The 21,939-nt window shown below is 40.0% G+C and overlaps 1 protein-coding gene across 14 annotated transcripts in view; it reads left to right on the forward strand.

The window, feature by feature from the left end:
* RBFOX1 (RNA binding protein, fox-1 homolog 1) overlaps nt 1–21,939 on the forward strand; it is a 1,116,883-nt gene that overhangs the window by 115,055 nt on the left and 979,889 nt on the right. For all 14 annotated transcript variants that reach the window (XM_017733908.1, XM_017733905.1, XM_017733909.1 and 11 more), the window contains exon 2: nt 8,702–8,761. In XM_017733908.1, coding sequence (XP_017589397.1) covers nt 8,702–8,761 — 60 coding nt within the window. The remainder of the gene's footprint in view (nt 1–8,701; nt 8,762–21,939) is intronic.

A 21,939-nucleotide genomic window follows, 5' to 3' on the forward strand; every position in this document is an offset into this window, starting at 1 on the left:
AAGGTTTTAGCTTGTGGAGAAGTTTGATTTCAGTGCTTCATTTAGGAAATGATTCAGCTTTATGACTTAAAGGAGTGAAGGTGTGTCTGTGTTTGGGAGCTTGTTAATATTACGAGGGCTTGGGTGTGAGCTGTCTTGGGCTGCCATGCAGGGTCTCTTTGGTCCCAGGTTTTCCCTCCCTTCTGAGGGAGGAAACCAGGCTGCTGGTGGGTGTTTTTTGTGTGACTTCAAGGAAAGGCCTGTGCTGTAATTTCCATGGTCTGGAGGGTTTTTTGGGTGCATTTGCCTTTCTATCAGGAGGGCACATCTACCCTCTGTCCTTTGCTCAGAGGTTTTTTTGCCTACTGAGCTACTCTCTAGTAAAACAAATCATTACAGAGAGCTCATTTTGGTGCAGCTCAAGGAAAATTCCAACTTGGCATTTATCTGAGGTCTTGATATAGGGACAAAATTCACAGTGTCTGTGGATCATAGATTTAGGTACAAATGATGGCTCTGGGTTCCACTTCCTTGAGGAGAAGTCTTTAGGAGGATGATGTAGGTCCAGCAGAGCGGATACGGAGGGATGTCCTCATTCAGTTTTGAGTGCAGTCACATACTTTTGCTCTAAGTTCCAATATCTTAGAGCACTAAAGAGACACTGAAAATTTGAGCAGAACTCATTTGGCTGCTGTTATTCCAGTTTCCATAACATGCCATGGAAACAGGCTTACCCCAATGGCAGAGAGCAGGGAGGCAGTTATGGGGAAATGACACAAGGATTTTGCCTTAATTTCTGTTCTTGGTGCATCCATTCTCTGCATGTTTCAGCACTTTCTCAGAGCATTTCCCTTCCTTCTCTCTGGTTGCTGTGTTTTGCTGCTGTTTCTCTTAAGCTGACAGGTACTGTGGCACATTAGCACCAGCTACATAATTTCATAGCTTGTATCCCTTCATAAACTCACTGTCCAAAGTATTATTTCCTTGCAAGAGATATAGATTTATTTTTCTTAAATATACAAATTTTAAATTGCCCTCAGGACTTGAGCCATTTATTCTTAAATTGAATCTTATTTATTGTAATCCAGTTCCAACTGATAGAGCATTCCTCATATTATTCTGACAGAAATAAACACGGAGCTAAAGTGCTATCTTGGCAGAGAGTTATATGAGCTTGTAATAGCTGCATGCAACTGAATTTTCATTTCACTTTTATTTATTGGAAAGCTATCCTAGGATTTTGAATTGATTCCTCACTTTTGTTTGCATTTATATGTATTTCTTCAATAAAAGGAAGAAATCTCCTGTTATTTCAGGCCTCATCAACCTTCCTGAAAAATAACATGAATGCTAGTAGTATCAGGAAAATTGAAATACTTAACTGTAGTTTTCCTATCCATGCCAAAAGAAATCTGTGCTAAACCAGCAAGTGTTCAGGGCAGAAGGTGGCTTGGAATTGCAGGTGTGTATTGAAATGGCATTCAGAGAACAGGTATTATATTTATAATCTTTTAACCAACAACAGGTGGTACATATGTTAAATTTTCCTCTGAATGAAGCAAACCTAGGATTACAACACCCTTGGGGGAGCTCCCCAGGTCCCGTGCAGTGCACAGAATGCTGCCCTGATAGGAGATGAGGGAAGGTTACTTGTCAAAAATCCCAGCACAAGGTGTAATGTAGTAATATTCCAAATATATATCTTTATTAGTTCTTATCATTTCAAAGTCATGGAAGTAGAATCCATGGCAAGCTGTTGCTAGTAGCAGAAAGGAAGAATGAGAATGCTTTGGACAGCTAGATGATGCTCTGTGGTATTCACCTGGGAGCTGAGAAGCACTCAGCTGTGTTTCCTAAGGGCATTTAAAGCATAAGGGTGGCAGCCACTGTTTATCCTGTAAAAGCTGATAATTTTCCACAGCAGCGAAATATTTATTTTCTGAGTCAAGACTCTGTCATGTTAGAGCAGCAGCTGTCCCTACAGAGGAAATTTATCTGCATGTAATATAGCAAAGACTAGGAAAAGTGTGTTCTGGTCTTTTTTCTAAAAGATTCCATGTAATACTACTTAATTTTACAGTCATATAAGAGATACCAGTTCTATACTTCATAGTCATGTAATAATATGCTTACATTGATTATTTTCTGAAGTCTCAGCTCTAGAAACTTGATCACGACTTGCCTAAGCATTCAGGGGCAGGACAATGCAAGGTAGGTGGTGTATTGTTACAACAGAATATTAACACTTGGATTTGTGCATGGCTCCATTCTAACTGGTGCCAGAAAAATCACATTAAAAGTATATTCTGTGAAGAGCATCCTGCTTCTGTGATCAGGCAGGTAATAAATTTAAAATATAATCATTGACTGAAAATTCTCTAGTATAAGAAATATTTCCGTGCCTGGGGGAACAAATAATGTGGATACATCCTGTGGCTGATCTTTTGCCTTTAAATTCACTTAATGAAAATGCTGGATAGCTGATGAGTTAAGCATTTCCTGATGGGCTGCTTTGGTGATGGGGTGCCATGAGAGAATATTCCTGTGAGATTTCCAGCAGTTTCTGCTTTGGTTGGTGAAAATCAGGAATCATCGGAAACATTATCCAAGGCTGTTTGGAGTAGAAATACAGCCCAGCTGAGTTTATCTGAGCTTCTGGAAAAGACAGAAACTTTTTATTTCTTATCTGAAGTCGGCTGCAGTGTCATTGAGGCTGTACTGATCAGTACTCCCTGCACCCAGGGCAGGGCTCATTTGCTGAGATCCGTGGGGATGTTTGCTGCTGTTACAGTGCAAGGGCAAACCCTTCCAGCCCTGAGCCCTCAGTGATGATTATCATTGCTCTGCAGATTCTGCTCCTGATCATCTTCTAATACTCCTGGATAAATGTTCCTGAGTGACTTGTAGGTTACTGAAGTCTCCTGCCTCAGTAAACCTAAAGTAGTTCTGCTGGGGAGATAATAGGCAATGTCAGACGTGCTCATCTGTGCCCTTTGCGATTACATTTTGGAAGTATTTATTTAACTCTCCACTTGTTTTGTCTTTTTCTCCACCTTGATTTCACAGCAGATCCTGCAATAATTTACCCACTTCATGGACTGCTTGGGCATTAGGAAATAGGTAGCCATTTAGTTAAGCAGAAGTAGTTAGGAATATTCTGGGTTTCTTCCTGTGCTGCTTACATTCTTCATCTTTGGAAGACATCTCCCCTGTGCTTTATAGGGCTTCATGGTTCAGGATTCTGAAGCTGCTTCTTGGCACATTGAAAAGATAATTTCCCATTAGAAAAAGCTCCTTGCGTGTCTTACACTGCTCTTTCTGCCCCTTTACCTCAACAAATAAACCCTATTTAAAAAGTCGCTCTTTTCTTGTGTTTCTAATCTTTTGAGCCCTTGGACAGCCATGTCAGGCTTCTGTTTGTTTTTCTGCTATGGAATCTCATGCTATTAGACACATTCAACTGCAAAATGAGTATTTGTATGATTTTAGATAATATAACATTAATATGCTTATCACTCCTAGTAAATCTCATTCTTGTTTCTTGACTCACTGAATCAGTATATTGGCAGCTCCTGACACACAGCCATTATCCTTGGCTTCTGATAGTGGGATTTCACAGAGAAGTTTGCATTAAATAGGATTCAGGACCATGGATTTAAAAAATGAAATATTCTTTTATATCCAAAAATAAATGATTTTTCTGTGACTTTATATTTTCCAATTTATTTCTACATAACCTTTGATTCACTGAGTGTTATCTGTTGGAAAAGGGCAGCATTCCTTTTTGCTAGTATATCATCATAGGGGAATCATTATACTCTATAAATATATGAATATATTAGACTTGATTAAATTATATTTTGATTATTTGGTGAAATGCTGTCTTCCAGATAAAGCTGAATACATGCAAAGACTATAAATATAAAAAATGGATCCACATTACAGTGCTAATTATGAACTATGAAACAGGGGTACTGTTGAGTAGTCCCTGCTCTAAATGACAGAGTTGGGGTTGGTTTTCTCTCTGTGTGCAATAGGAATGTATTTATGTAGAACAAGAAGTGAAACCCCTCAATAATTCCAGGTTCACCCATGCAATAAATGATGGGAAGGGCTTGGACACCACCTACTACTGTCCACCAGTTTTAGAGAGAATTCTGCTGCTGTGACATGTATGCCTGGAGAAACCTGTGGGCTGTTTCATATCCTGGAGCAGAGCTGTGGTATAGATCTCTGTTAGGGAAGCCAAAATCTGTTCCTGGTTTAAATGGTTCCTATGTTAGACCATTTTCTGTAAATTGATTTCAATTTGCTCTCTGCTCAGCCTTGTGGATCCTTATGCTCTCAGCCCTTTTCAAAAGCCTTCAAAGCACTGTTTTACTTTCATTAGAGAAGTCTTTCAGGAATGTGGAGTCCTCTTTCCAGAATATCTGTATATTTGCTTCATTCAGCAACTTCTGCTGCTTGGGTATTTATAGCCCAGACTGTCTTCTGCTGGGGGAGCCAGAGGAAGAAAAAAAAAACCTGTCAGGAACTTTGCATGTAATGAGGTACCAGCACTGCTGTGACTTGGACATGGGAAAGGAAAAATAGTTGTATTCACCTTCTAAGAAAGAAGTACCACAGTGGGGAGGAACACAGTGACCAGACCACTCAGTCCTGGGGCTTTAGAGCTTTTCCATTACAGCCCAGAAATGTTACAGAGCTCAAGGCAAACTTTTCAGGAGAAGGGCATGAATGTCCAACCCCTTTAGGGAAATCAAATGCAGTCCTATGCTACAATGGGAGCACATTAAGTATACTTAAAAGAAAGATTGGGCAGTTTTTGACCAAAAGAGAAATGGATTTCCACTTAAAAGTTTTTCCTCCGTGGAAGCAGGTGAGAATTTTTCAAGTTTTTTCCCTTTTCTGAATTCTAGGATAGGGAAAAAACACCATCACTCTCTTTCCTATTTCCAGTCTTTGCCATTCCACTCTGCTTTCCAATAGAAGGGAAGATTTCTTGTTGCTAATACTATTTTTTTTTTTGTCTTTTTCTCCCTCTCTGAAGCTCATGCTTGAGGCTACCCACACTTCATGGATCTAAGTGCTCCCAATGCAGAGCTGAGACTCCCTGGATGTCCCCAAAACCTTACAAGGCACAGGCTCCTTGCAGAACCAGATCCCTACATGCTCCAGGCTCCCCTGGCTTTCTTTTCTGTTGTAAAGCCTTGTGCTTATGTTGAAAAGGTGTGATGAGGAGGGACCTGTTCTGAATCTTTTTTCCCAGCTCCAGTTGGTACCCTGCAAATCAGCTGTACTGTACCATACAGCACCCTGATTTATGTGAGACATCACGTATTGATGCCTTTATAGACAGCAACTTAGTGTTTCAGAGGAGTCTGCATGTTACAAAAAGGGCAGCAGGTGTTATTTAGACTAAATTGACCTTGAAATTGATTTCTTTATTTTATGACTTACTGAGGGGAGATTAATACTTTTTTTTTTTCCTGCAGCCTGAAACAATTTACATGGTAATAGAAGGCATAGTCAGTCAAATAAATTGCTGGAAGCAGTGGTATTCCAAGAAAGAAAATATGGATCTTACTTGCATTGATTCTTTCTATCCTCAGGGAGTAGCTAAGACTTTTAACACTGGGGAAGGACTGCCAAAATTTATTTTTCCCATTAAAGGCAGAAGAATGGATAGTAATGTCTGTTAGCTGACATTTACTCTAAACTTTCTGTTTGAGGGGTGGGGAGTAGGCTGTGCCTCATATAAAATTTAGGGAGCGTTTTATTGCTATTTCTTGATTTCTCTAAGGGCAGATGGATAGTAATGGCAATCATAAGAAACTTCTGGAAAGCCTGGCATGGCCACAGCACAGCTGCCCTTGGTAACAGAACAGACCCTGAAAATAAAATAGCCTGTAAATGGTTGTTGCAATTCCACCTTCGAGTACCAAGTAGAAATCACCTCAAAATACAAATGTTAATGGAAACAAGAGACCCAAAAGACATTACCTGGAGGAGGCACTGATAGGAACATGAAGTGTAGCTCTACAGGAGGGAGAAAGTTTTTGTTTGTTTTGCTGCTGCAGTGCTGAAACTGTGTAATTTCCATTTTCCTGTAGCCTCCAAGACAAGTGCATGATTTGTCAGTGGCACAATACTTTGCATAACGTGAACATGTACGAGATATTATTATGACACATTATCTGAAAATGAGTGCAAAAGCAACTCCACAAACCAATTTTTTGTTTGCTATAAATACAGAAATGGTGTAGAGGAAAGTGTCTTATATGTGAAAATTATTATGATGAGAATTAATCTCCTTTGTCTATCAGAGAGCTGCCCCTGAATGCTGCTATTGCAGCTGTAGTGAGGGAATGGTTATTTCAGCCTCTGTGATACAGGAGGAGGGTGTTTGGTGGATCCTAGTCCAAGCATCTGGAATTACTGGGGAAGGGATTTGGGCTCTTGCTAACAGGCTTAGATTAGTCTGGATTGTTGTTGGAATTCTCTGCCTCCTAAAAACAACCTTGACCTGAGGAGTTTTGCTATTTCGCTTTTATTTTCTGGTTCAATGTCCCTGGATTTTCTCAGGTTGTAAGTGAGTTATTAATAGGGAGCACACCATGAGCTTCCCAAGGAGGTGTCCCACATGCAGCCTTGGCCTAGAGCTGTTTATTAATTTGTTGCTTGTTCACAGAGCTGTGCAACGCTTAGAAATTTAGCTGGGTTGGGGGGAAAAAACAAGTATATTTGCAAAATAGCTGCTTAAAATGTCATATTTATTTGGATCTCGGGGCACTGCCTTCTGGAAAAGAGTTGTGTGAAACGAAATGTGTTGTCTCTCTGTCTGCATGCCTCTCCTAGGGAGTTTCCCAAGAGGAACAGCCCTGCAAAAAGGTGAGTTTGGATTCCCACAGTCCTTCCTGAGCACTGTGAAGCTGTGATCCCGGGGAAGTCGTGCAGCCTGAGGAGCTCTGGAACCAGAGCATCCTGCTGGGAAGGCAGGGGAAGGCAACGGGCGTGGAATACAAATAGCTGCACATCCATCCTGCTGCAGCCCCGTGCACGGTGTGCTCACAGGTGTGCACAGCAAAGCAGGGACAGGGAAATGGCTCTGGGGGCAGCCGTGACAGAGGAGCTCAGGTGAAGGGACAGAAGGGAGGACAGTGACATGAGTAAACTTGAAGAAAACCTGAAAAAGCAGCAAATACGCAGCTGCTCAGTGGCACAGCAGTGGGTAAGGGTGTGGAGGCACTCTTAAATCATCCAAGGGGTGGAAAAGAGAAGGTTTGCTTTGATGTTGGTCTCAGTTCGCAGCTTCTCAGTGGCCAACAGTGACTGCTGTGCTTTGTGGGAAGCATGGACCACAGGGGTTTGTATGTGAGGTGATTTGATGGTAGTTTGGCATCTATTTACACCTAGTAAAGTCTGTTTGTTGGCAGCTCCTATGAAGGAGTTGGTGTTTACAATAGATAAATTGAATGGACAGTGCGGGATACTCTATACAATTCAGAGGCTGGGAGATGCTCAGGGTGAAGGAGTGGAGAATTACTGCCCTGAAATATGATCTGTCTATTGGGTCATAGCACATCTCCTATAAATAAAGGATCTAGAATCTTAATATATGGAGGCATACTTGATGATGATAATTAAAAGAAGTTCATAGCAGTTAGTCTTTGCTGTCTTGGACACAATGGCCTCAATTTCAGCTTATCAGACTTTAATTCCCAAACATTAGGAGGAACTGTGTAGCTTGGCTTGCCATGTAAATCTGACCTTTATTGATAGGAATGGCATGACAAGAGGAGGCCAGACCTGGGAGACCTTTTCAAAATATAAATATGAGTGTAATGGCTGTATTCATTGGGGAAGAGGCAAAAAATTTAGCCTGCTAACTCTTTCTAACATATCCTTTTAAAATCAGAACTGTTTTAATTACTGGCCTGAGTCTTGTACTGGTATTTGTTGCACCTGTATTTAAGCACTGCGGCACTTCTATCACCTATTAAAAACTCCTCTAAGCCCTTGTTTCTATATTGCAGTAACAGCAGAGTACTCAGCTTATTCTCATGCCCAAGCCCCAAATTGCTTCGTGACTTGTGGAATGCCAGCTGGGATGTAGGAGAAGCTTCCTGAGGGATAGAAATGAGGGATTTTATATTGCTTTAGGGTGGACCTAGATGTAGATCTGACACAAAGAATGGTGAGCCAGCATAGCCATGGGCCTAACTCCTGCACAGCCTGTGCTGCAGGGGTTTGGATCAACATTTACGGGGCTGTTGCTAAGCAGGAAAAGAAATCAAGGTCCCTCTAATGGAACAGAGAATCATTTATCATAAGATGCTGAGAGAATTTTGAGTGGTTGAGAAACTGTCACCCAAATTTCATGTGGAGGCTGTGTGGGCCTGGTTCAGGAAGTGTAATGTAAAGTTTCTGAAAGGCAGTAGCTGTATCATCATCCTGTCCTTCCCACCCCACTGCCTTCTAAAAGAGAGATCAGGCTGCTGGCTTTCTTGGGGGTCATTATGGTAAAACCAAAAAAGTGGGTAATTTAGTCAAAAGGGTCTAAGGCACAAGATGAATGGCAATGAAAATCTCCATAATCAAATGTTTTACTAATGGCTCCTCTGAGTCTAATCACAGTGGTGCTCAATGTTGGTCTTTATTCCTGATATGCAAAGTGCCAACTATTATGTTTAATCTGACTATATTTTTCCCCTCTTTTCAGGACTATAAATCTGATGTTATGACTCTGGTTTCCAGTGCCAAGAACAGTCCTCAAGGTCCAGTAAGTAAAGCGTTTTACTGAAGAGATTAGATTTTGTAACTGAGTTTAGATCTCCTTTTAAATTGTTTCGGTCATCAATCACTGGCACTAACTCTTTCCTGTGACACCTTCCTGCTTTTGAAGTGACTGCACTTGAATTGGCTTAAATGCTCTTTAATATGTGAATATATAGAACAGGGAATATCTGTCTTACCAAAGAGAGGCAAACTGATTAGAATTGTTGCAGTTATGTTCATTAAGAGCCCCGTGGCTCTCTCGTGTGCTACAAACTGTCTCGTCTCCATGCACAGACTGGCCTCCAGGCTGTGTCTCACTGTTGTGCAGAGAGGGGATAAAATCTGGGGGAATGGGAGGGTGGGGTACAACTGCAAACCCCTCTGGAATTCCATACTGTAGTGAGGAGAGCAGATACAAAAAAAGAAAGCAGAAATTGGGGTGAGTTTGGAGCCATGCAAGAGACAAGCACTCACAAGGGCAAGGCCACTGTTGGCTTGGAAACTGAGCAGGGCTGGACCAAAAGAGAACAACCTTATCCTGGCTTAAAGGCTGGATATCACCTAACCTGTGTCTGTGCTGCATACTTCACTTTCTAAATAATATCATATTTTGTCAGGAAATGTGTCCCATAAGCCAAACTTATGCTGAGGTGTTAACAGACCTGATTTACAGAGGTGCTGGTGATACTCAACACTGTCTGATGTCACGAAGAGTTAGTCATCCGTTGCAGTCAAGTTCCTTTAATCTTTTTTTTGTCTCTCTAAACCAGGAATATTGTGCTACAGTTCCTTTCCAAGTGCCTCTCCTTGGAGAGTGCCAGGAATTGGAATTATGTCACTCTATGAACATTTAGTTTGGGTATTTCTCCCCCCTCTTTTTCTGATTATCTAAGCTGTATCCCCTCAGACTCGAGGTTGTAGGAGTGTGGATTTATGCCAGAATAAGGAAATAGTCAGTATTTCAAATGTTTGGCAACCCCTTTTTCCCTGTTTGCAGGCATGATTAATGCTGTTTTAAACATGAACATCCATCATTAACAGTTCCCTGAAAGGAGGAGGTGGTTGGACTCTCTCCAAATGAGCACTGTCTTGCAGTTGGAAATCTCTGGCTTCTGAAACTGCTTAGTCACACCAACGGAAATACAAAAATATCTTGAAAAGTGAAAACGTATACAAGAGATTTTTAGCTTCTCTGATGATTTGACAGAATCCTTTTTTTATCCCATATAGTAGGTTTTGGAAGAATATCGTTCAGTAATTCTTCCTGCACTGGCGCTTCCTGCTGGAACATATGCAAAGTCAAGCCTTTCTGTTAGTTTGTCAAAAGTTAACTTGCGGAATGATGTTCTGAGAGGTGGAGGTTTGTTTTTAGAAGCTTGGTTTTTTTGTGCTTCATATATTTGCATTGAAATTAGGTTTGTGTCAGTTAAAACCAAATTTTTTGAAGAATGATGTAGTGTTTTTCCTGGCTGAATGTGTTCTCTAAACTAGAAAATGTTTTTACAAGTGCAGAACAAGATTTGATGAACACTTGCCATTTTGTACTGAGAGGGTGGGGGCTTTACTGAATTTCTTTGTCAAATTGACCCAGGGAGTCCTCTTTTTCTTTTTCTTTTTCTTTTTCTTTTTCTTTTTCTTTTTCTTTTTCTTTTTCTTTTTCTTTTTCTTTTTCTTTTTCTTTTTCTTTTTCTTTTTCTTCCGAATTCCTTCCTTCCTTCCTTCCTTCCTTCCTTTTTTTCTTTTTCTTTTTCGTGACTGAATCCTTTTGTTGTCTGTAAGAAAGTGTCCTCAGATTTCGAGGTAGTGACTTAACAAACAAGATTTCATTTCTCTTCGTTGAGCTTTAGTAGCTTAGACTTTAATTATTTTTTACTTATTTTTGGGTGATGGAAAGAGTTCTAAAGGCACGTTTATCAGTACATTTTGATGTACTGAAGAGGTTTGTGATGGAAAGAGGAAAAGGTTTCCTGTTTTCCATGATATTTCTTATGCCACGCTACAATGGCATAAAAATAATGAGTTAGGAGTTGAGCTTATTGCTCTTGAAATTACACTGTCTCTGTTGTTGCTTGGAAAATTGTTTGTTGTGATGGATGGGAAGGGATACATAGATTTTTCAAGTGTGTTGCCAGATCATTGCTTATAGAACAGTCTGGTAATAAAAGGAGAGTTGACAGATGAGAATTCAAATGGACCTGAGAACAAATTATTGAATAATGCCCCAGTTCCAGAGCCTGAAAGGCTTATTTCCAGGTGGATTTTTCTTTTAAATAATTGTTGGCTGCTTTTCCTGCTCTTAGTGACAGATCCTATATGAAAGTCTAATGCAGCTCAATCTCAGGCTGAATTCACATCTGTGTTACATCTCTGAGACTGCACTGAAAGGGCTGGAGACACTGTGGTATAAAACAGCAGTGGGGAATCAGATCTATCAAACTCCATGTTTCCCGATAGCTATAGCTGCTTAATAGATTGTTTGTTAAATAATTCAAGATGTTTTCATTAAGCTGAGTGATTGAGTCTTTTAAAGCCTTTCTTTTGTTCTTAAATCTCATCAGGCAGCTGGTTGTACCTGCAGAGCTCAGAAAAATGTAACTGAAGGAATTATTATTGGAAGCTTTAGGAAGTTGTAAAATTACTGGCTGCTAGACTCTGGAGGGATGGATTTGGGCTGGATCCTTGGATTTCTGTCCCTTTTTCTTATGGCTTTCTCTAAGTGCTTCACTCTTCTATCTGCAGCTTCACAGTCTTAGGCTGCTTTAAATTCTCCTTCCTGCATATTAAAGGTTTATGTTTTCTAAAGTGCCTTTGCTTTTCCCCCATTTCCATTTCTCCAACTCTTGTCTATATATTGATATTTGATAACAAATATTATGTACTGTTTTTTAATCAAGAAATGTTGAGAAAAGGTAGTGGGAGTAAAATAGGACTCTTCAGGATAATTCAGGAGGGACAATAATGATTTTTGCTGAGAAATAAAATTGCTGCAAGAATTGCTGCCTGTGATCTGAATAGAAATGTGATAGTACCTGAAATTACTTCATCTCTGCTGCTGCTTCAGGAAGGATATCTATTAGCTGGGGATAATGGCTTGCAAAAAAAAAGTGGATTTCTTTAAATTTCAGATTCCTATTGAATGGAATGTTTTTTAGCATTCTTATAAAAAAAAAAAAAAAATTAATGAATCTGTCACTACCAGCGAGAGAACAGTAGAACTGAAAGCAAAAATAACTCTTCCCTGAGCATCATCACAGAGCATTTGGATAATGGGTTAGGTGGGAGGGGAGAGTCTTAGCATACTGGAGAGAGGGGAATGTGCATTGTGCAGGTATCTCAAATAGTAACATAGAGCTGATCTAACTTGTGCCAATAAAACAATAAATATGGGAAATACCTGGCTACATTTGTTTTTATTTCTCAAAATGATTTATAGAACTACCGAAAAATCAAGGAAATTCTTTACAGCTCTTTCATGAGGATCAGAGAGTGGTTTATGATGAATGGAATACAGCATGAGGGGAAAATTTTACCTGAGATGCTTATTGTGGGAAGATTTTGTAAAGTTTTCCATCACATTACTGATTTGAGAATCCAGGCACATGAAATGCAGTGCTGTATTAATGCACAGCAGAGGGGAGCAGTCAGAAGCAGGTAGAGAGTCCTGAGTTTTGTTCCTTGCATCTCCATCTCCTTGGATGGTGCAGTGTTTTGCTCCCTATTAATGCACATGGCTGTGTGTTTTTATCCCAGCAGAGGAATTGGTCCAATGGCTGGAGCTTGCAGCCACCATTCTATAAATTATGGATAATATTTTCATATTATCTGGAAATGTCTCCTTGAAAATACCCCAGTATCATTTAGATGACGAGTCAGTGTTACTATTACTGATTGCACAGGGAAAATCCTCAAATTATAAACGTTACTTAGTGATGAATGAAATTAAGACAAACCAGTTTTTCTTAGATGCAAACTCCTGTAATATACTGACCCCTTTTCCCTCTGCCATCAGTCTACACTTGTGTGTTGTTATTAAATCAGATGCTGAGTGTTGTTTATTTGGCTTAACCTTGCCTGGAGTGGTAATGGTGTGGTGTCTACAGAGCTGGAGCTGATTTATTATTCTTAGAGAAGCAGATCTCCAGGACAAGTTGACACTGGTGGAGATTTTGAGTTTTTCATTGATTAAAATCAAGTTAGGTGTCATCTTTTCTGGCAGGAGAGATGAAACTAAGAAACTGCCCTGTTCTCGCAGCCTTCCTTCACTTCACCATCAGATTCTTCTGTGTTTGTGCTTTAGCCAAGGAGGTGTAAGGCTAAATAAAATAAGAATAAACAATTTCCAATAGCAGAAATTTCCTGCTAACAAGCAGGTGAATCCAGAGAGCTGCTGAAATGCCAGGTATGGTTTGATAAAAGATCCTTGAATCTCCTTGAATACTTGTGGTTTTGGTGTAGAAAGAAAAGCTGGCTCAACACAGAGACACAAGATGTTTCTAAAGAAGAAATGAGCTTCTTTTAAAAGGAATTGCAGAAGAAAAAGGAGAAAACCAAAATGCCTTTGCTGCTGTTAGTAATCAAATTTTGGTACTTCTAAATACTGGAATGTAGTAGACTTTCAGGGAGGGCCTTGTGAGCATACTCACAATCTAAGAATAAATGAATGGAGATGAAAAAAAAGCAGGAAAAGGCTGTGTCTTCATCAGAATTGTCTAAAAGCTGTGCAGAAGTTGATGTTTTTCACTGCTAGCAGTACTAAATTGGTTGTAGGGTGGACTGTGCTCCCAGGATGGATACGAGACTGTAACAAACAGGGTCTAAAAATACATTTCATACAGCAGTTCTGGAAATCTCTGCTTCCATCATCCAAGTGAAACTAAAGGGAAAGTGATAATTTTGCCTTGATTGTCCTTTGAATCTTAGTTTTCAGTCAGGATTTGTGAACATGTGCTATTGGGAAAAATATGAATATTGATTTGCATAAATGTTTGTGCAGCAAGACTTAACCATTGTGTAGCTGCCCATCAAACCGGTTCTGTTTAGCTGTGGTGTGGGAATCACATACCATTCATTTTGATGCTTTTATCAGTCTTAGAGGCAAATAAATCAATGCACCATTAATATGAAAAGTGTTTATTGTTCAGTTAATATATTTTTTTTTCTGGTTTTCTTTTGCATTTTACCCATATTAACAGTGTTTGTAAAGTACTGATACCCAGGATTTAAAAAGAAAATAAAACCAAGCAAACACAAAATTAGAAAACCTGCTTCTAGAATCCAGCAATAGAGACTTTTGAGAATTCTGATGGACGAGGGATATAAATTAGACAGTCACCCCTGCCAATGGTCCCTCTGAACTGCCCTTTAGTGGCAGTGCTGTCATTTGTACAAATGCAGTGTGGTGCGTTTTTAAGAGCCAATTGATGGGTATAAATTTTCTGAATTCCAGCAGGACAGGATGTGGGGCATGAGGGACAAGCCAGGGTTTCCTGTGCTGCGGAGAGCCGAGGTCTCAGCAGGCTCCGAGGGCTGGTCCCGGGAGGTGCCAGCAGCGATGAGCTCGGCGGCTCAAAGCGCGATGCCAAGATGCCATCTAGTGATGGAAGCTGTGCTTCCCGGGCCGGGCACAGACCGGCTCTCCTGCCTCTTCTGGAGGGCTGCTCCTCAGAGCAGAAATTCCGTGTCCGTGTCACTCAGAAGTTGGTGTGTTGGGTTTTTTTTTATTTCTTCTGGAAAAGTGTTTTGCACTAGATTCAACTTGTGCTGTTCGAAACGTGGCACCCTGGTATCAGTGCCTTGGCTCTGGGTTTGCTGTGCCAGGGCAGGCACTGCCACTGCTGCCTCCCAGCTCACCCAGGCTCTCTGGTAAGCCTAAATTGTGCTTCTTGGTGAATTTGGTGCAGTAGTGCTCTCACCAGGCAGAGAGGAGATGTATTGATGGTAGAAGAGAAGCTTTTTTGAAAATAGAACATTTAATTTTTTTCTTTTTAAAAAACCTAGGTTAATTCAAACTTGTGATTATTTGCATGACTTTTTCTGTTCTTTATTGAAAGAAAGATGGATTTATTGATTTATTTTTAAATTTCTGCTTAAAAATATCAGGTGCATAAAATGTCTGTGATTTATTGTTGGGAAAGTTTTTTTACTTTTAGTAGGAAAGCACCAGTTTGGCAGAGACTGAAATGAGCTACCATGGGCAGCCATCTGTGTTTTTTGCTGGTAATGATATGTGGTTTTCTTGGAGAGAGTCAAATCTGGGAAAATCATGTCTGAGGCAGTTTAATTTTGCTCCAGAACTAATTCATTGTGGGTTAGGTGGGAGCGTGCAGTGGCAGCATCCTCTTGGCCATATTAGCACGAGTATGGAGGAAGATATTCCTGTCTGTATAAATGCCAAATGATACCAGGTTTTACAGGATAGAATTTTGGCATGTGAGAGTTCAAGTCAGCAAAGTCCAGCACATCTCAGATTCCTCTGGAAAAATGGCTGTAATCACCCTCTCCTTATTTACTTACCAGAGAACAGAATGTTCTGATTCTCACTGCACTTCTCCAAAAGAGCAAGTGTGTACAGATGGGGAGATGGCTGAAGGGGTGATTGGATAAGTGTCCTCACATCACAGAGCACTTGGATATTCTTCATGTGAAGCATGTGAACAGTCTGCTGGGGAAAGGTCAAAGCAGAGATGAGCGTTGTTCAGAGATGAGCATTTGAGCAGCTCTCAGCCCCAGAACCAGGATTTGTGGGTATTTGTGTGTTTAAATAGACTCACTGGAGTTTGGATTTTTGAAACATAAATGCAAATTAAGTGCAAAAATTAAAACAATTTGCAATTAGCACACGTGGAGATTCTGGCAGTCTGACTGTATTAAGGGTGAGGACCAAACAGCTGAAAATAGTGTGATATTGATCTCTTCCCTTAGCTGTTTGTGTAGTTCCACAGGAGCAGTGAAGGAAGTGTTTGTGTTGAGGGATAGATTTGCTTCTGAGAAGATGGCAAAACATCCATTTAATGCAGAATACTATTTTTAAAAAAAGCAGGAAGAAATAAGCTCCCCAAATCAATCTGTAGCATTGATGCTTTTAAAAAAGGAAGGGGTCACGAGAGTAATTGAAGCAATTGCAAGTTCTGCCTGTTGTTCGTCAGTGTTTTCCAGTTTACATCCTAAGAAAACTGCCAATAGTCTCCTGCCTAAGTAAGGTGGAAAGTGTTGTTAAGAGCACAACAGTGGTTGTACTTGGTGAGAGTATTGTGCATGATGCTTTACTCCAGTCTGGCCAGTAAAAGGTATTATAAACCTTTAGGAATGAGCAGATGTGCAAGAATCTTTATTGTGGTACTCAATTTCCCCAACTTATGACCTCGCTGTAATGGCTTGTTTGAAATTTCCTTTTTTTGCCTTTAATAACCTCTAATAAATATTCTTCCTAAGTTTTTCTCTAAATAGGTTTTGAACCTGCACAATTTTGGGCATTTGAGGTATTTTTTATTCTGTCTTTTGATCACTCAGTTGAATGGGATTTCTCCCTCCTTGGGGAACATATAAGTTTTTTACTACTACAGTTTTTGCTGTTTTATTTTAAATTTACACACAATAGTAGAAGAAATCTGCTGATTTTTCTCATATGTATACAAAAAGCCATAGCAGAACAATTCAGAATTACAGTCTGTGTCTAAGTGTCTGTTTAATGCCACGTGACTTTTGGTTATGTAAAAGCCACTGAAAAATCTCACATGAGTGAGTTGCCAGTGGAATGTTTATGGTGAGTTATAGCTGTTACTAATGCCAAAGATTGTCAGAGTAAACTGTGGGTTTGATTAAACAGTTCTATAATGATGCTATCAAGGCCTCAAGCATCTGAAATATAGAAAACAAATGTGTGAAAGTACCAGCAAAGAGAAAAGTAAAACTGTGAGGCCTGAAGTAGATGTACCAGTGTGTGGGCGTTTGTTATTCCATCTTCATTAATAAAATGCTTCATGAGTACAGCAACAAAATGTGAGTCACTGGCATGAAGGCAAGGAACTGGGACTTGAAAGAGATTGAAGTCTGATCCAAGAATACCCAAACAATGGGAATGAATTGTGATGTTCTTTTACAAAGGTGAGAGAGCTTGAAATACCTGGTTTGAAACACATTTTTTTTTTGATAAATGAAGTGCCAACTCTAATATTGGTGGGAAATTCATTACCTACAATTGGACAACAGATCTAACCCCCAAATGAACATTTAAATGCAACAACTAGTGAAACAATGGATTAACAGAGGATTTTTCATAAATGGGCTGTACAGCAGTGAAATGAGACTGAGAACCAGAATTATGCACTTAGAGAGGGAATTTGTCCCAGTAAGACAAGCTCACATGGACTCCAGCTGCGCCATGAGCAGTGGGTTTGACCCTGGATCAGTGTGAGGGAAGTTTTGAGGTGAAAACATCAGTGGAGAAGGAGAATACACAGGGGAAAAATGGCATCCCAGTGCCTCACAAGTAAACATTTTCTCTGTTACCTCCAGTGACATAAATATCCGAAGTGTTGAAAATCCATTCTAGTATTCACAATGCCTGTTTGCTCATTAAATGAATTAATTGCTGCAGAATACTGGGATGAATAATAAATATTGAATTGAACTCCCATTAGCATCATATACTGTGGCTAATCTTCCCCCTCAGCTCATTGGGAGAGTAGAGTGCAGGTGTAAAAGTTAATTAAAGTTAACTAAAGTCAAATTATCTTTTTAAACTTGCAAAACAAGTTTTTCCCCTTCAATCAAACTGCACTGTTTTCATATTTTTAATACAGAATATAGAATAGGTATTTTTAAATTGAAAAAGTAGTATTTTTATTTAGCAACAAATTATAATAGTTACTTACCCAAACTGGGGGGAGAAGAGTCAAGGTTTTGACAAAAGTCTTAAAAGGTAGTGCACAAAAAACGTGCAAATATTTTCAAATTTTTATTAATATTTCCTGGTTTTTGCTTTTTCAAATCAAACTCCATGCAGAAATCTATTGTTTGGAACACTGTTGTTAAAGACAGAAGGTCAGCTGACCCATTTGCCATCTGGTTCTTTTGGATTTTTATACTTGTAATTATGGAAAAAAAGCACTTGCCATGTAGCAACCTATAACTAATTTCAGAGTTGAAGTGAGTTTCTGTTTCTTCCCCTCTCATAGGGCAGGTGCAACGTTGTCACCATGAGCTGGGCTGGGGCTGCTGCTGGACAAGGGGTTTTGTCCTGAGGGGCTGCTCTGGGAATTGTCACCCAGGGGCAAGTGACACAAACTTCCACAATACCATTACAGAGCACTTAAATCACAGCATTTCCCCAGGCACAGAGAATTTCCAGTGATGTTTTTCACAGGAATTGCTCTGTGTGTTCTCTGCACAGCTACAGGACTTGGGTCTGTTACAGCCCAAGGTCAAGGCCAAGTGCAGCCCAGCAGGGTTGGTACCATCCCACTGGAGAAGGTGAAATTTGGATGCTTTGTCTGCCTCAGGTGTGCCTTAATCACTGGCAGTGAATATTTCAATATATTCTGAAGAGTAGAGGCCACGTTTTTCTTTACCTGCCTCGGTGTGTGTGGGAAATGCCCTTTTTGTGTGTAACTTTGGTGAATGACCCCAGCAGCAGATGCTAACTCAGATGAAGTATTTGTGGAGAACACATTTGTAGCCTTCAGGTGTTATGTCTCCTAATACCTTAAAAATATTTTAAGGCTACACTGTGCACCTGCTGTTAATTTTAATTTCAGGAGTCTTTTTATCTTTTCTCCTCAGTCCTAAATATGTCTTTGTGAATTCCTTTAGCCCTGAACTGACATCTCTCTTCTCCTCAGTTAAAAGTACATTTATTCAGTTGAAAGAACTAGGACAGAACCATTGACACATTAATATTTCCTACATTCTCTGGTTAAAACTCAGGTGGAAGCCAGGCGTGTTTGGATATCCTCTATCCTAACATGTAGCCAGGGGCCTTTTACTGCTCCATACAAATTGGACAACTTTTCTATGTTATAGGAAAAATATCATAGCTAAAAAAAGTAATTTGTTGCAGCTATGCAACATTTGCATTGGGCTTTGTGCAAGTGCAGCCTGTGCTTTTTTGTTTCATGGAAATATGGCACTGAATCTTCCAAGTTCTCATTAAGACTATTAAAGGAACTGCTGTGGCTCACACTGTGGTGATGGGTCATTGCAAAAAGTAGCTGTGATTGGTGATTTTTGTGGTATTTGTGGTCATCTGGAAGAAAGTTGAGCAATTTAGAGAATAAAAGCTCTGTGCTCTTGTGTATCATGCAATCCTGCAAACCCATGGGTGTCATATCTCCACACCTATGAACCAGGTAACCCTTTTGGTCATGATTGGCGTTGGAAAAAGTAAATAATTTTTCATGACAAAACCATGAAATGACTATCCAGTCTCAGGGGTGTTTACATCTCAGAATCCTACCCAGTCAAGACATCAACAAACTGGCAAACTGTATCTCTTCACTCACATTCATCTGTGTGAGAAGTATTGCATGAGAAGGGCTGTTATTTCAACATTTGCTCTTTGTAAAGGCTTGACAAGGGCCTAAGATGCATCTATTCTGCTTTAGGGTCATGGACTTCGTTGAAGTGGGCTTGCACTTTCTATTCAGGGTTCTGCCTTTCTGAACATTTCCCCTTTCCTGAGGGACTCTGTTAGGAAATGCATTTGAACAAAACAAAACAGATGAATAGGCTACAACTTCATTCATTAAGACAGATAAAGCAGTTTCCATGCTTGTATTTTTTCCCCCTTTAAAAGTAAGTTGGAATTCATATTTTATTTTCATAGGAAAACTTATATGTGTCCTTGAACCCAAACTAACACCCAAATCTGATGGGGGAGAGCCCTTCTGCTTTTAATGTGCTGGTCCCAGCGTTCTGGATTATCCAAGTCATGGAGCGTTAATGCAGAGGTATTTGCCCTCTAGACCTGCAGGCATCAGGGTGAAGTTCTGCTTGATAATCAGAACACAGTATCAGTGTTTTCTGCCCATTCTCGTGTTAGCTGTGCATTATTAGCAGTTTCTGAGCTAGTGCATGACTGATTTCCCAGTGAATCTGATTTCCCTGTGCTGCTCTGCCTAACCCACGCTGCTGTGGAGCAGATGCTTATTCTGCTCCTGCAGCACCTAAGTCCAAAAAAGATGGCATTTGCCAGGATTATCCCAGGTTGCTCTGAAAAGTCGTGGAATTAATTAATTGTCTGTGTTTAGGAAGCTGGCCAGTGTATAAAGAATGGTGTGAAATATCCCACTGCCACTTGTGTAGGAGTTGTAGGACAAACCCTCTGCACACAAAGAGCAACCAGTTGTGGTGAGAAGTCCCAGCTGGAGATAACTGGAGGTGTACAGAGCACATCTTCCTAAATGAGTAGAATAAATGGAAATCAGGTAAAAACTGGTTAGCAAAGCAAATGGTGGGATCTCTGTTTTTGAAAAGGGGATAAACATCACAGCCTGCGAATGTAGTTAAATTCCTGTGTCTTGTTTACAGAAGTGGGCTGCAGACAGAGAAACTTCTGCCACAGACACTGGGTTATCAAAGAATGTCTCTTGGCTGCTACATCTTCAAAAGTCTTATCTGCAGCTACAACCCAATAGAACCAAACTTAAGGCATTAAAAGATTTGACTGTGTTTGTAATGGCCTGGATTTCGTATGCTCTGTCAAAACAAGGACCTCTCTATTTGGCCTTCTTCTCATTGTGAATGATACAATTGAAAGGGAGGAGTATAAATGAAGTAGCTTTGAGGAGGTCCTGTTCTCACATATGGATGCTCTTTCATCTGGTTCCATCCCCCTGTGATTTTCTTTTTTACTTCGTTTCGGAGTTATCTGAGGAATGCTACTTTAAAAAGGAAGTGAGTTATCTGAAGTTCAACTCCTAGGAAAACATAGATCTTAACATCTTTTTCCACTTCAGATGTAACAGTATCTCTATGATATCAGGAAGTCTTTGTGGACAAAACCTTGTAAACTTCCTTTATTTTCCTGGGATTAGACAAGGGAACTCCAGTTTCTCGAAGTAAAATGTTTACTTGTTCCATGTTTTTATTAGAGTAGTTTTTAGGTCTGCCCACCCCAAGGTTTGGCTGTAGTAATGTGGAACATACTCTCCAGAATGAACAACTCTGAAATCCCCAGTAATTATAGTAAAATCCTGTAATCTGCCCTTGACTTCTAATAGCAAGATCTGATTTCACCAATTCCTGATTAGCTGTATTAGCAGGTTGGCATAATTTCTACAGGCAAATTTGCTGTCCCCCTGATGATAAATGGACCTGCTCTCCGTTTACTTAACATGTTCTCCCTGGGGCCTATTACGGTGTCAACAGCATTTTGAAAAATTGCTGCAGAAATAATGAGGACAGGGTGGTATGTTTGTGCCCATTTCATTCATCCACCTCTGTCCCTTTTTTACTTACTCTGTAGCCTCTTAGTCTTGTCCAAACTACTTAAAGAAGGAAAGTGCTGGAAGATTTATTTCCAGTGGTATTTTTCCTGTCTAGTTTTGTTTAGAAATACCAGTTCAAGGTCAGATTAATTGGGATGGAGGAGGAAAGATTTGTCTCTTGATTTGTAAGAACTTACACCTGATTATTTTGCAGAGAATTTGTTTTCGTGTGTTGGGTAACCTCTGAATGCTTGGTGCCATCGGTACTGCCAATTGTTCTGCCTTACAATGAGGAAATCACATAAATGTAGCAAGGGAGAAGGAACATCTATTTTCTTTTTGGCCAAGCAAAGCATTGCAAATGCAAGAGCTTTTCTGAATGTGACGGTGCTCTTTCATAACACAGAGAGACTATCTGGGGGTCATGTGTAACTTTTTAAAGAGCTTTTTCAGGGCACTTAAATATTCTGTATTTATTCAGAACTTTGAAGGTTTAGGATTGAGTCCAAGAGCCACAGACATTCCCAGTGCATGTTGTGCATATATTTAACCTTCAGCTCAGACCCTTTTTCCTCTCAAAGACCTTCCATTTCAAGCCTTGGAGCTTGTGTTCTGTATGTCCCCTATGATCCAAAAAAAGTGCCTTTCTGCTTTTTATGATGTGTGGGTCCTGTTTATCTATCACATTTCTGTTCCAATACATCAAGAGCGAGACTGTGATAAGAGTTTGTCCTCCTCAGGCTCTGAGCCCCTGCTG

This window comes from Corvus brachyrhynchos, unplaced genomic scaffold, assembly GCF_000691975.1.
Source record: "Corvus brachyrhynchos isolate BGI_N302 unplaced genomic scaffold, ASM69197v1 scaffold5, whole genome shotgun sequence".
NCBI classification, from domain to species: domain Eukaryota; kingdom Metazoa; phylum Chordata; class Aves; order Passeriformes; family Corvidae; genus Corvus; species Corvus brachyrhynchos.